The sequence below is a fragment of the Tarenaya hassleriana genome, unplaced genomic scaffold (genome assembly GCF_000463585.1).
Source record: "Tarenaya hassleriana unplaced genomic scaffold, ASM46358v1 Cleome11, whole genome shotgun sequence".
Lineage (NCBI taxonomy): Eukaryota > Viridiplantae > Streptophyta > Magnoliopsida > Brassicales > Cleomaceae > Tarenaya > Tarenaya hassleriana.
Window position 1 is genome coordinate 2573784 of NW_010961290.1, and position 15080 is coordinate 2588863.

The 15080-nt window shown below is 32.1% G+C and overlaps 3 protein-coding genes across 4 annotated transcripts; 1 reads left to right on the forward strand and 2 right to left on the reverse strand.

Moving 5' to 3' along the window:
* The first annotated feature begins 904 nt into the window (after nucleotides 1-904).
* LOC104805602 (uncharacterized protein At1g66480) lies at nucleotides 905-3215 on the forward strand. 2 transcript variants are annotated; one of them, XM_010530223.1, is made up of 2 exons: nucleotides 905-1655; nucleotides 3029-3215. In XM_010530223.1, exons 1-2 carry the CDS (start codon nucleotides 1047-1049, stop codon nucleotides 3095-3097), a joined length of 678 nt encoding a protein of 225 aa, XP_010528525.1. In that variant the 5' UTR covers nucleotides 905-1046; the 3' UTR covers nucleotides 3098-3215. The 2 variants fall into 2 exon arrangements, with proteins under 2 accessions (XP_010528525.1, XP_010528526.1); XM_010530224.1 differs by having other exon boundaries at nucleotides 905-1622.
* Nucleotides 3216-3506: 291 nt separating this feature from the next.
* On the reverse strand, nucleotides 3507-5342 carry LOC104805603 (putative aquaporin NIP4-1). The gene is made up of 5 exons (XM_010530225.2): nucleotides 5161-5342; nucleotides 4811-5032; nucleotides 4218-4415; nucleotides 4044-4105; nucleotides 3507-3926 (listed from the first exon to the last, which is right to left on the reverse strand). The coding sequence occupies exons 1-5, from the start codon at nucleotides 5284-5286 to the stop codon at nucleotides 3695-3697; spliced, it is 840 nt and encodes a 279-aa protein (XP_010528527.1). The 5' UTR covers nucleotides 5287-5342; the 3' UTR covers nucleotides 3507-3694.
* A 6984-nt stretch (nucleotides 5343-12326) lies between these two features.
* LOC104805604 (putative transcription factor bHLH086) lies at nucleotides 12327-14008 on the reverse strand. The gene is made up of 5 exons (XM_010530226.1): nucleotides 13384-14008; nucleotides 13167-13262; nucleotides 13001-13066; nucleotides 12828-12893; nucleotides 12327-12720 (listed from the first exon to the last, which is right to left on the reverse strand). The coding sequence occupies exons 1-5, from the start codon at nucleotides 13900-13902 to the stop codon at nucleotides 12589-12591; spliced, it is 879 nt and encodes a 292-aa protein (XP_010528528.1). The 5' UTR covers nucleotides 13903-14008; the 3' UTR covers nucleotides 12327-12588.
* Nucleotides 14009-15080: the final 1072 nt, after the last annotated feature.

Sequence of the window (15080 nt, forward strand, 5' to 3'; positions counted from 1 at the left end):
AAATAAATTAAATATAAAAAAACACATAACTTTCTCTGGTAACGACGGACAAGACACTCTAAATCTCATCATTTTAAGCAAAACAAATCCCTTAAATTCATCACGGTGGTCGAGCGTCGACATTTCGGTCGTTTATTTAATTGTATACTCTCCGAATTGAAAACGAGAGTTGGTTAGTTTATTCGGCCCATTTAGTAAGGCCCATTAATATTTAGCCCAGAAACCATTAACGCGTTCTAAATTCGCGCGTGAGGCCCACGCAACGCGGAGATCTTCCTACCGACGTAAGTTTCTCTTCTGCATACAAACCATATTTTTGGAACAAAATATTCTATATCATTGTGTATTTTAAGCTACTTGCCGGATTTTCCGTTTATTTTTCTAAAATCATATCTTTATAATACTGTCTAAATATTTTTATAAATTTTGTTTATAGTTAGACTAAACAAAAACTTTATAGATATTAAACAATTAGGATACTTTACGTAAATAAATTTTGTTTATGAAGGTACAAGTATTACCTTCTGCAATTAGGATAAGGGGTAAATGATTATATTATAAAATATAATATTAAGGATACTTTACGTAAATAAATAAGACTTCTCACATCAATGTTTTAGGTAAATATAAATATGTACCTGAAATCATTTTGGAGTTGCTCGAGTGCCCTGAAGATAACCTTATATAATCCTAAGAATTTTTTTAATGTTATAGAAAAGCGACAAGAATAAGAAATAATGTACCACGGGCGGTCATTTTTGGATCAATAACATCAAAATAACAAGAGTAAAGTTGGGATAAAATTTAAATGTAATGCAATGGGCCGCCGACATTTTCAAGCTTTTTTCAAACGTCGTTAGAGTTAAATTTTCAACTTTAAAGACTTTTTTTATTTAACAAAGAAAGCATCTCCAGAAAATTTCTAAGCTTCACACACTACGATCTCGGAAAGCTTACCCCCACAACATATATAAATACCGTAGCTTTCCCACAATCTCCAACGTCCAAACAATCAAAAAACAGAGAAAGAGAGAGAATTCAAGAAGATGGGGAACGCCATCATGTACAGAAGAAAGAAGGCGAAGGTGATGAAGATCGACGGCGAGACCTTCCGGCTAAAAACTCCTGCGACGGCGAGCGAAGCCACTAAGGAATATCCCGGATTCGTCCTCCTAGATTCCGACGCCGTCAAAAGCTTCGGCGTTCGTGCCAAGCCGCTCGATCCGAATCAGATCCTGAAGCCGAAGAAGACGTATTTCCTCGTCGAGCTCCCGAAGCGTCCGCCGGAGACGACGGCAGTGGCGGCGGAGGAGGGAAGCGGGCTTCCGTACCGGCGAGTCATGTCCGGCATCCACATCAGCGCGAAGGAGCGGTTAGAGATGCTTATGCTCTCCCGGAGAACCGTCTCCGACGTGACGATCGACAGACGCGGTGGCGGAGATGGGGCTGGGCCGGTGAGGGTGAGGCTGAGGTTGCCGAGGTCTCAGGTGACGAAGCTCGTGGAAGAGAGCCACGACGCTTCCGAGATCGCCGAGAGGATAATTGGCCTCTACGCGAAGAATCCCGGCGATATCAACGGCGGAGACGGAGGAGATTTTCGCCGGAAACTTGGAATTGGTGGGGTGAGTGGGAATTCAAATTTCAAATCGCAAGAGGTAACAGTTAATTTTTTATTTATTTTACTTTGCTTTTATTTTAAATTTGGTCAAATGAGTGGAAAACCTAGAAACGGTCTAGGTATTTTTTTTTACCGCATTGGATCAGATCTGAAGAATAGTCCAAGAAATTTTAGTTCTTGAAGGATAGTCCAAGAAAATTTAATTCTCGATATAGGACAAAACCTAATCTTAATCCGACCGCTTGGATATATGTATTTATCTATTTTTTGTAGCATAGACACACGAAAAGTATGTAATTGTGTACCAATAAAGATAGATGTGATATGCAAATTAATGTACCCAAGTCATGAAAGATTGTTTTTTTTCCCATGAAATATTTAAGTTACGAAATACTAAAATTTGCAATTTTAGCCTATAAATAGTCAATAGTTTTAACTCATAATTTTCCTAAAATTTTAAACATTCATTTAACGTATATAGTTTGAATTTCGGTTTTTGTTTTCAATTTATTATTATTTTTGGCTCTGTTTTTTAAATATCAATTAATGTTTACATTATTCTTTAGTTTATTTTGTATTAGAATTCGATTTGAACTCTGATTGCATTTATTTATTTATTTTTATTTTTATTTTCGATTTGAATTTAGTTAAAATTCGGTTCCTTTGCTAATTTGTTTCGAATTATTTTTAATATCTGAATCCATATAAAATCCTGATTAAAATGATATCGTATCGTATTTATGTTCAACCAATACAGTAACTCTAATTAAAACTAAAAACAATGTTATTTGGACTAGTTGGACCAAGTTCTTTATTGTAAATAGAAAGTCATGTTGATTACATTTATAAGGAAAGTACACTTGAATCAACGGTCTAATAAAAGCTATCTTTGTATTAGGTAAATTGGAATTATTATTATATTACAATTTGTGTATATTAACTTGTTATTGAAACTCTTACTCGTAGCTATTCATCCTTGGATGTAACGCCAATAGATCATGTGTATAATTCATAGATCACGTTTGTCAATAATTTGAATAAAATCTAAATATTGTCGGTCAAACAATCATACTCACATCATCATCAACGATAATTAGGTATTTGTGTTTCGGATTTTTAGTTATACGTAGAGTCAACTATTTATTGGTTAGAGTTTTTTATTTTATAAAAATTATATATTTTATTTTTTTATCCGTTTCATAAGTATGTATATGACTTGGATAATAATGTTCCATAATATGAGGGCTTGTGCGAATTTTTCTCCATTTCCATGATTAACTCATCCCTTCATCGTAATTGGTATTTCGTAAGAATATTTTATTTTCATAAGATCTCTTGGTTTGTTCAACATTTATAAGATTTTCTTTCCACAAACTAAAATTACTATGTTATTTCTCAAACAATGTGCAGAGACATGTGACATTCGCGGTGGAAGAAAGAAGGGAGATTGCAAAGAACACCAAAAATATTCATTATTAGATCAGAAAATTTCATTTCCCTTTTCCCCTCTATGTATATTTCATTTTGTTAGGACACACATTATCTTTTACATATTAAACATTCCATGTGTATATCATTTTGAAATTAGTTTTTTTTATGTTGGCTGTTTCTAATATATATTCAAACCATAGTGTTTTTTTTTTGTTTAAAATATTCAAACAATAGTTGAGAAAGTTCCAAACAAAATTCACGGGATGCGAATAACAAATTATTTGTGGAAGGTAACTGAGTGTGACCCAAAATGTTATTTTTCCCTATTTATTTACAGGTGATGTGGTGAATATAAGATTTCACCTAAAACTATATATTATTTTTTTCGCAGAGAAAAAGACGGGGCTTTTAATAATGCAGTAAAAGTTCGTCCTCAATCCAAGGGATCAACACAATCTCTTTATATGATTTCATAATAGTAAACAAAAACTACATGTGAAACGTAAACTTGCATCCAATTATAGAAAACTCTAACCACTTGAAAACTAACATTAGCAATCAACACAAAAGAATCAAATCAAATGTACCATGAATTTTAAAAAAAAGACGATGTGATCATATATATATATGTTAGTAAAAGTATATTCAATTGCCTTCGTTGCCACCGCGAGCCCTAGAGATACTTTTGAGGAAAGAGCCGCTCTTGGTGAGCTCTCGGAGTGGCTTGTCCGTAAACCTAATCAGGTTGTAGACGAATCCCCCGGAGATGGTTCCGACCAGAGGCCCTGCGATGTATACCCATATCCCTTTGTACACTCCCATCACTATCGCCGGCCCTAGACTCCTCGCCGGATTCATCGACGCCCCGGACACCGGTCTACAACGTCCAAATACATACACGCTTACATACGTAGATGTAATTCTCATGCTGTTTACCATATATTTAGGTGATATATATAGTGCACGTAATGGATATATATAGTAACGAGTTTACCCGGCGACAAAGACGTTCAACATTATGGTCATTCCCACGGCGATTCCTGCTAATTCTCCAATCTGTGGTGAAACAAAACATATTTGGGGGTATTAATAACAAGATTAGAGAGTATATTAGTTGGATTTTTATAAAGGAATGCAAATAAAGATTAGTAAGACGAAGATTTCTAACGGCGCGATTATCGGTGGCGACGCCGGAGATAACGAACATGAGGAGAAAAGAGATGATGATCTCGGCGACGAAGGACTGAAGGGAGGAACCAGTAGGGGTCGTCCCAAAGAATGCCTCTGGCGTTATTTTGAACATCAACCTTAGTGTCCCGCTCGCTAATAACGATCCCACCAATTGTGCTCCTATGTACAATGGCACCTGCATCCTCCCCATTTTTTTATTTTCAAACACAAAATCAAGACATAATAATATATCTCAATTTATTTACTAAGGCTTAAAAACCAAAGTCCCATCTGAGTCCGTTCGAAAAATAGCGAGTTTTATACTTATTTGATCTGAACCCGAATTCTCTTAATTTATTAAGTCCAAAAACTCCGGACGTCCCAAACCCGAGCCTGAAATTTTTGGACCGAATGTGGATTCGGGTCAGGTCGAACCGATTGACACCCCTAATTTATATAAACCAATAAAATAGAAATTTACTCATGGTATCTCTCAAGATTAAACTCAACCTTATCTAAGAAACTTGAATAAAATAAATTGGATTTCATTTATAAAACAAAAAAAATTGTAATCAATGGGCTACTAATAACCTGTGAAAGTGGGAATCTCCGGAAGATGGTGAAAGTGATGGTAACAGCGGGATTAAAATGGGCACCGGAAATATGACCGGTGGAATAGATCATGACCATGACGATGAGGCCCCACGTCACACATATCCCCGGAAATGTCACTTTCCCGTATATCACGTTCACGGCCACCGATCCACACCCCGCAAATATTATGAAGTACGTGCCAATCACCTCTGCTATCAACTACCCAAACCAAACCCAAAAAAAAATATTATTATATTAGGAAATCGCAACAATAACAAAAATATTAATGATGATTAATTAATATTTTTTTCCTATTAAATATCATATTAATTAAGTTTGTTTATAACCTTTTGGGAGAGAGTAACGACGGAGGAAGAAGTGCAAAGGACTCTCTTGATGCCGCCTTGGCAGTCGATGCCTTTCTCGGCTCTTGATATTTCTTCTTCTTGAATTCCTTCTGAAGTTGACGCCATTGTTTTTTGTGAAGAATCCAAAGGAAGAAGATGGAGATTTTTTTTCTCTCTCTCTCTCTTTTTCTAAGTTGATTTGGAAATAATTTTATCTCGTAGGGATATAGGACTTTTATAAATACCCGACCAAAATAATGTAGAAAAAAAAGATAATAACAAACGATTTTTTTATTTATTTAAAGGATATGAGTAAAAAGAAAATTTTGAGGATTTTATATATTTTTGAGAAAAAAAAAATTGAAATGTGAGTAGAGATTAAGGTTTTATAAACTTTTTATATGCTCCATTTTCTTAATTGTTTTTGGTATTTAGATAATAAAAAATAGGATATGTTGACATAGATTAGTTTAGAGTAAGAAGTTTAGTTGGAGTAGCATTAATGTAGGAGTGATTATCTCTCCTTTAATTTCCCTAAGACTCGTTAAACTAAACAACTTTATAGGAAGTTTTAAAAAAGAAAAATATTAAATAATTACATTTTTATATTTATTTTAAAATATATTTAATCTACTTTCTTGATCTTATCGCGCGAATAGTTTTCACTCCTTGATTAATTGTAAATGTATACGGTGAATTTTAATTAACATTGATCGTTTGACTAGTTCTATTTTATGTCACTTCAACTAGAAAATTTTAAAAACATTATGAAATAATTAGCCGCATAACACGTGTAAAACGAATAAACAATTTATTATTTGTTATTTTTTAGCACGAAATATTCCGATTGGAAGGGTGTTTGTGACATTTTGTCTCAATTTCAATATGGACTGATACTGAAACATGGGCTATAAACGAAGCCCAATACTGAAGCATGGGCTATAAACAAAGCCCAATCCTGAAACATGGTTATTAACGAAGCCCAATACAGAAACATGGGCTAGTTTTTCCCATGCCGAGGGTTATAAAATATGTTTAGGTTTCTTTTTTTTTTGACTAATTATTATAATATGGGATGATTTTGTTAGATATTTTAGTTTGATTTTTTTAATATAAATTTAAACATAAATTAAATTCGATTTTGTATAACTATACATAGCGAAATAATCTGTAAGAAGAAAATGACAAATTCCATAAAGAATATATACATTATATAGTCATTGTTTATAAGAAAAATTAAAGGGAGATGATATCTATAAATAATATAGTGAGTAGATTCATGAAAGTGAAGTTATCAACATTGGAAAAGAATGAGAGTCCGGTTTACAAGGGATTTGTCCATGTGATCATATCCTCTTTTGTCCGTATTAACACATTTAAAGACGCACGTGCCAATCTATCCCACGTGGACAACTGCTCACTTCTTTGAATTCGACAAGGAATATGCATGCATGGTCTTCACGTAGGCCTCTGCACTAATGTAAACTGGACATGCACATGAATTCTTTGCTCTTAATTTATGTATATCGAAGACGTGCGAGAATTTAATCCTTTGTCTTGTTGTCTATCAACTCTTTTCTTCTTCTATTTTTTTTTTTGCACTTAATAAGGACATGTGTCTAAATTCACTCGATCATACCATCAAGAAATAATCGAATATCATAAACCGAAATCCATACTAATTTTAAAACCGAAGATCAATAATATGATTTGAAATATATATCATATCTCCAAACTTGAGGTTCGAATTCGTAACAGATATACATTTTACCCCAATTTTCAACGGTTGAACTATCCACGTTTGGATATCAACATGTATAAGAGGAACAGAAACCATGATCCGGCGTGGGTATTAGACCCTTTAACTTTAGGGTTTGAATCTTCTTAGTCTAATTTAAGTTGGTTTACATCTCTCGTATGATTTGCAAGCTATTACACGAAAGCAGAGTTTACCCGATACACATCCGAAGGATATATAATGGCTGCGCATAAAAAAAATGATCAAACATGGAAAGCTGGAAGGTACAAAACCAGTTCCACCCCCCATAACGTTCTGCTTGCCACGTTCTGTACTACTAATTCCGACATTTTTGACAATTCTTGATAGAGATATCATTTATTATTATGATTTCATCCTCAACACACACACGCGCATATATATACATATATACACGCAGACGCACACATTCAACTGCATTTTAGAAACATATTATACTGATTTCTAATTTTCTTTTTCTTATTTTGACGTGTCACGCACAGATATATATATATATATATCTTACTAGATTATCAAAAAAATATATATATCTTACTAACATATTCGTTTACGGCACTTGCGAGTGACTACATTAGATATATACACGAATAAGTATTGGCATATTGATATATTAATATATAAAATTTAAGTTCAACGAAACATATCATTGACAAAAACCATAATTTGCAAGACAAAAATATTAAATAATGTGATCTTAGTAATGTTATGTATTTTTTTAATTGAAATTTCGTCTTCCGAAATTGGGACACACAGGTCCTACTTACGAACAATCCAATAAATACCCGTCGATTTTTTTATTTTTATATAAACCGAGTTATGCTCCTAGACGGAGCATTTGTTTATTTACTGTCTCTAAAGAAGTTCTTGATTTAAATTACTTTTACCTATTTTTTTTAATTTTTAGTCTGCAAATTATTCCAATCATTATCAATGGACCAATGAGGGGTTCTAATGAAGTTTTTAAAATAAAAAATGATGAAATTATTTTGTTTAAAAAGTAAAAACTAGCTTGTGTTCGTCAAAATTCACTTTGGCATTAATTAGGATAAATTAAAATAAATATTTATCTGCAACTTTGCCAAGACAAAGCCTCAATTATAGAGCCACACATTCTAGAAATCGACTTTGAAATTAAAGAGATATATAGACACATGGATTTATTTGTAAAATTGTTTTTTTTTCAACACCACTATGGACTCTTTAATTGTCAAAAAAAAATAACAAGAAATTGAAATGGGTCAACTTGAATGATGGACGCAAATCGAACCAAATTCGTCTCTCTCCATTTATTTTTTATTTTTTATTTTCGGAAAGCTCAGAAAAAAAGTTAATAGTTGTTTGATTAATTAAAATTATTTTCTGAATTAAAAAATTAAGAATAACATTATTAGTTATTATAGCATTCAGAAGGCTTCATACATCCTAATTAGTATTAACCTTTAGAAATTTCAGTTCATTGGATTTTAAAATTCTTGTTTGCAATTATTAGTTTTTTTTTTTTGCAAATTGTTAAATTTGACTGTAACATAATATTTGACTATCGATATTAGACTATCTATTTTATGTACAAACAATTACTCTTTTTTCGAATAGCATCGCTAAAAAAATTAATTATTTTTATTGTAGATAATGTATTTTAAAAATTTTAACAAATTTTGTATGAACAATTTTAATTTTTACCTTTTAAAATGAAATATAACATCATTTTTAAGAATGAAAAGAAATATATAATTGAGGGTAAGAGATAATTAGCTGTTAGCTGTCTGATATTAATATATGTTTTGATTATGAATGGTACCATTAGCTAGAAATCATATATACCCCAAATATTTCGATTTTCAAAGATGCCAATAATGTTGGGAAGAATGCCGTGCAATTAATTGAATAATGTACTCAGAAGGTTAACAGCAACTATTAATGCTAATAATGACAATAATAGCATAAATATTTAAAGAATTTGGACCATTCACATTAATCGATACTATAGATATACACAATCATTTTGTTATGTGATTAGCCATGTGAATCTGATTATGGACAGTAAAAATCGCACTCATTATTCAAAATGGTCCCCTCTTTGGGTGCATTAAAAAACTATGATACTATTATTCTTATTTAATTGGAAATCTTGGTAAATAAATAGACAAAATAAGTACCGATCAAAGATTAGCGGGATGGTGCTACATTTGGATTTATTATTTCATAAAATATTTTATCTAGATTTTAGTTCTCAGTTAATATAAATGACTAGTCCCGACTCCTAATTGCATGTATTCCACTTTAGATATAAATTTGGAACACCATATACCAAAATCACTTATATCAATATCTTATATAAGAATCTATAAATATCTGTGGGACAAAGATGAATCATTTATAATATATAGAGAAATTATCCTGCTGCTTTAGTAATACAAAATATTCTTTACAAAGAAATATCTAAAAGTACGTGTGAATTGGGGGTAAAACTTGCAGGAACAACTCTTTTTTCACCGAAGCTAACGTTGTACTAATGAAATCTTTGTGCACGTGGACGTGCATGCATGCATGCTTGTCATTTTTCTCTTTCATATTTCTTTATTTATTATGATTCAAACTCATAATTGTTTTTAAAAAAATATACATGATTAAAATTCCAGACTGCCATTCTCTTAATAACTCGCTTTCATTGATTCGATTCGTAGGATACGACCTGGGGGAAGTACACTATATTATTGGAATGCTTCACAATTATTTGCGAATTAAGTAATGCAATCATTAATTACAACTTTATAATCCGGATGTTTTTAAGTTATATTTTTCGTAAGGAGTTTGTGTTATTTTTTTCTCATATATTACCAATTTTAAATATATATACCACTCAATAGAGATGGAATAAAATATTTTTAATATTATTATACAACTACACATTTCCCGTTATAAATGCTACAACGGGAAGCTTCATAACCATTTATTTGACTATATCGACAGTTAATTTGCATCTTGCACAAACCGAAATATTACAACACAAAAATGTAAATAAATCATACGGAAAGGTTTGTAGACTTTCTATTCATATTCAAAGTACGAGTATTTATCAGTAGCATATAATTAAATAGCCCAATGTAACACTTACCACTAATCAACTTGATGGCAAAAAAACCCTTTGACAAATTAATCATGCATGGCACAACTGTCATGAAGACAAAGCATATTATGTTCGATATTGCTAAATTAGTTCCACAACTCAAAAATCGGGAAAATAATACTAAAAAATATCGTTGGCCAAAAGAAAAATATATATATTACGAATAATTACACGTATAACTAATGATTTTTTTTTGGTCTTCTAAAAAATGTATGCATGAAATGATCGGGCCAATGAAAAATATAGAAAATTGATTCATGTTCTTGGTAATGGAGACATCCAAACATATGTATTGATGAAAAATATTGACCTATAGATCAAAAGGATCCTCGAGGAATATCCTAACAAATTAATGAGATGATGACGTAGTTAGATTCTTCTGAAATTATAATTTATTAAGTTGTTTAATCTTAATTATGCTGTATGAACTAGGGGAGGCAACAACAAGCTCAACTCATCCTCCGGTTTAATCCGGTTGCGCCTCGTAAATTTGGGATAACTTCTCTTTCTCTAATTAAGGCAAATCAATTGTATTTATTAATAAAAAATAAAATTGTGTTTGTAATGATATATTCAATCAATTTAACACAAATAACGAAGTGAATATAGAGTCTGTGACAGACCAAGATATCGTAGGAGAGCGGGGAGTGATCGCCGGTACGAGAGGCATGGACAATGAGCGACTCCTGACGAGCTTCTGGATAGAGGTACAGGGATGAATCGGACGCACCGGAATGAGAGGGATCCAATAGCTGTGTAGGTATGAGATTACACAATCTAAGATAACTTAAAGGAATTAATTGAGCTACTCATAGCAACAAGATGCATCTACCTTTTCGGTTGCCCATTTCGAGAGAACTCCAAAGTTAAGTGTGTTGTCCTTGGAGTAGTCTTAAGACGGGTGACCTCCTGAGAAGTACTTTCCGTGATGTGTGCGAGTGAGGACAAAACACGCTAAAAGGTCTCGTGTTGGTGTGTGGGATAGTTCTATCATTCCGTGGCGGCCTCGGGTCGTTACAGAGTCAATTGTTCAAATCCAACTCATAGAAGATTTTCTTATAACTATTCAAAATACTTTCACTAAGAGACAGAATATGGAATTTCAAAGAGTTTTTTTAAAAATTTCTATGGAATTACAAAAAAATATTATTGTCAATAACTTCTTTTGTCTTATTCACTTAATGGAACTTACAAGTACACAGACATACAAGTACAGCTTAGGAGGGATTATCCATGTGGCCAATCATGTGGTTAATGAATTTAATAAGATAGAACTATATATAATATAATACAGCTTAGATAATGATAATGTTATTGTATAATCAAAACCCGTATCCCTAATCTTACCCAAAGGACACACGCTGACCTTTGATGATGATCGAGATCTTAACTTTGTCTTTCAATAGAATAATTAAAACAATAATTTTTTAAGCTAATAAAAAATAAATAAATTAAAAAAAAAAAACAAAAACCATATGTATATATGGTTCGTCTTCTTTGATCTGTGAAATCAACGACATCTTGGACATAGTTTGCAAATTTAGTCGTATTACAACTATTACAGATAATATTTATCTACCCGCGCATTTTTTTTCCTTCTTAATAGTTTTTTATTAAAACTATTAGAAACAGAAAATAAATGTTTTAATATATGCATACTAGAAACAGAAAATAAATGTTTTAATTAAAATAATTGTATAAAAAAATTGACTTTGTCCACAAAAAAAATGTTTCTCAGAGCGATATAACTGATGAATTTAGTAGGCGTAATGATAATTTTAAATAACGATCAAACACAATGCATAAACATCATACATGCATATATGTATGGTTCATGTGTATCACTTTTAATATCATGCACTCGTAATTTTCTCGTTTGTTTCTTTAGTTTTTTCGTAGTCTTTCTCCTTTTTTTTTCCTCTTATATTTTCCTTTTTTCAAAATTTTCAATTTCTTTATATTATTTTTCTTTTATTTTTTCTCTTGTATTTACTCTTTATTTTCTTCAATATTCTCTCTCTCTTCCTCTCTCTCTCTATATATATAATGTTATTTATTTGCATTTAATTCATACTTACAAATATTTTAAGAGTGCTAAAAAGACAAAAGCCGAAACCCATTTAAGACAGAGAGGTTAGAGAAACGACAAAATAGAAAGATGCTTTGCAGCTTAAAACTCACAAAGATCCAAAAGTTGCAGAATTCCATTACACATTTTTTGGTGAAAGAATTCCATTTGAAGCTCTCTAACCATACAACAATAACAAAGTACATTAAAAAAAGGGAAAAAAATACATTTATATTTTTTATCTACTAATGAAGATTCCATTCTAATGTGGACCGTTGGACCCATCATCGGTAACTTCGAAGCCTCAATTAAAATCTTGTCTCGGAGATATCAATGCGTTAGGGATTTCATATATAATTTTATTTCGAGCGTCGAAGTTATATATAGAATTATTGTTCTTTTTATATTTTTCATGATATTATTATTACATAGATGTTCATTGATTGTGATGAGTCTTCAATTTGGTTTGGGACTTGATGAGTTCTTGTCTCGTTGTGATGAGAGGATTGCATCAATGGCTTCTTTAACTTGAGAAATATCAGGAGCTTTTCCTCCTTGCGCCGGCCAAAATTCATCAGTGGCAAGAACCTGGACCATTACGTATATACCGAGGACGATTAATGAAACCCTAAATTCAAATCCGGAAACTTTTTTTTTTTGGAATATTTGTCAGGAATGAATGAAATGGTATGTACCTTAACTTGTAGTTGAAGAAATTTGACATAACTAATGGCCTTTTCGAGCATAGTAACCAAATCAACCTACAAAATTTCCGTAGAAATCAAAGCAAGTTATCATATGATTATAGGGTTTATATAAATAGGTATATATATTTGATGGGACTTTTATGAAAATGTATGTAATGTACCTTGGTTCCATTGGGGACCAATTCTTGCAATATCTTGAGACGTTCGCTTATCTTTTCTCTTCGATTCTGAACGAGAAATCACATTCATGATATCATAATCATATGCCAAAAAAATTACGAGTTTTTCCGATTTATATTTTTGGATGAAAAGCAAAAAACACTAAACCTTGGCTGCTAGGCTTTGTGGATCTTTTGCTGAAGTTGTTGCCTTTGGTTTGGCCTTACCACTGCACTGCTTCTTCGAAGCTTGAGTGCTCTCTCCCTGTCCATTGAAAAGCTTATATTCTTTATCTCTTGGACGTGAAATGATCTATTAAGAGCATGTGCTTTGAACCAAATCGTGTTATTGATCAGAACTTAGAGAGATTTCAACGCGAAATTACCGTGCCAGGCCGCTTATTTCCAGCTGGTTTGGGAGATGTGGAATCTTGCCTTGAACCGGTGCTTACAACTGTCGAATCCGAGTATAACCAATGCCCATTTCCATGGCTAGTGGTTTTACTTGCAGAATTCTCTGCCAATAATCCGAGATTGCTCGTTGTTTCAAAGCAGTTCGGGCTATCAAACTGATGACTACTCCAACTCGTGTAGCCATAGTTCATGTTGTTGTTTCCCTCCATGACCACCGGAACAAAACTCTTTTGATGATCATCGTCGTGATCGAAGTTAAGAAACGATCCATTGAAATCTATCAAAGAATATTCATGAACCGGTGATTGATCGGTAGGGCAGAACACAAACCCTTGATGACGATGATGATCCAAATTCATCGTACTGCAGCTCGAAGCGTAAGCCACGTCGGTGTAATACTCTGGAGAGGAGAGGTCGGAGGACGAGGAGTTCGGTTTAGCGATGTAATTAGGCTCTGTAATTACATCGGAATGGTCATTAAGGAGTGCCATTTTAGATACTAATTGAGTAGGGAAATTTATGAATGAGAGATTTTTAGGGTTTTCTTTTCTCTTTCTGGTTTGATTCCTATGTTAGACAGAAGTAGTGGGAAGTGGTTTAAGGTTGTCTATTGGAATGCAAGAAAGACAAGACAATGGTGTGTTTAGTTATGAGTTAAGGTTTATATAAGCGGTTATGTCTATTATTTTATGCAAGGTGGTGACGTATTTTCACTATTATTTTAATCTAAAACTATATATATATATACAATGTGTTTAATTTATCTCATAAGTGAAGCTTCGACTTCAATCATGAATGTAAAGTGATCTGTAAATACATTTTCTTACATTTCCTTCATATAGCAAAGTGAAGAACTATATATATATATATATATAACACATGTAGTGAAAACTTATCTGGTAAAATGAGAGATTAAAAAAAATATCAAGATGTTAAGTTGGAATTATCGTAACTGAAAAGAAAATTTGTCTTTAAAAAAATGTATTATCGTTATCCATAGTTTTTATATTTAAAAAAAGGTACAATAAAAACAAATGTTTCGGACAACTAAACCATTAGGACGGAATTTAATAAAAGCATTTAAAAAATTAATTAAGATTATGCCATTGAACTAGTGGTTAGTTTGAAACTTATGAGTATCACTTACGTTGTCTAAATAGCCAAAAGATATTTCTATACAATTATATAGTTTGGCAGTATATTTAATATTTGAATATTTTTTGGGGGGTTATATTCCTTTCGAAAGATTTGCACGACATGTTTTAGTGAACACACAAAAAAATTAAATAAGAAGTTTAGTAGCAAAATTCGTAAGAGATTGAATCAACTGTTAGAATCAAATTTTACCAAGTGAATGTATTTTGTTATGATGTATTCACAAGACATTAAATTTGTAAAAGTTAGCTGTTTTTAATTCATAATTTCTGCAGCCTAAATGAAAATATAAACCACTATATCACGAAATTTACTGCAACCAAATCATATTTATCTATAGTTACCGATCTTTTTAATGCAAGCTGAAAATCTTATCTAACAATCATATATATATATAATGCAATTAAAACTATATTATATTATATAATATCTTGTGAGACTAACTCAACTTGTTTCTTCTAATATATTCAATACATACGTTTTAATAAATCACTTACTATTCAAATTCTTACGA

Coding starts and splice junctions, on each gene's coding strand:
- LOC104805602 (XM_010530223.1), top strand. CDS start 1,047: ATGGGGAACGCCATCATGTACAGAAGAAAGAAGGCGAAGGTGATGAAG. Junction 1,656..3,028: donor CAAATTTCAAATCGCAAGAG/GTAACAGTTAAT, acceptor AACAATGTGCAG/AGACATGTGACATTCGCGGT.
- LOC104805603 (XM_010530225.2), bottom strand. CDS start 5,286: ATGGCGTCAACTTCAGAAGGAATTCAAGAAGAAGAAATATCAAGAGCC. Junction 4,416..4,810: donor GGAGATTCCCACTTTCACAG/GTTATTAGTAGC, acceptor GGGAGGATGCAG/GTGCCATTGTACATAGGAGC. Junction 4,106..4,217: donor TCGCCACCGATAATCGCGCC/GTTAGAAATCTT, acceptor GTTTCACCACAG/ATTGGAGAATTAGCAGGAAT.
- LOC104805604 (XM_010530226.1), bottom strand. CDS start 13,902: ATGGCACTCCTTAATGACCATTCCGATGTAATTACAGAGCCTAATTAC. Junction 13,263..13,383: donor GAAATAAGCGGCCTGGCACG/GTAATTTCGCGT, acceptor TTCAATGGACAG/GGAGAGAGCACTCAAGCTTC. Junction 12,894..13,000: donor TGGTCCCCAATGGAACCAAG/GTACATTACATA, acceptor GAAATTTTGTAG/GTTGATTTGGTTACTATGCT.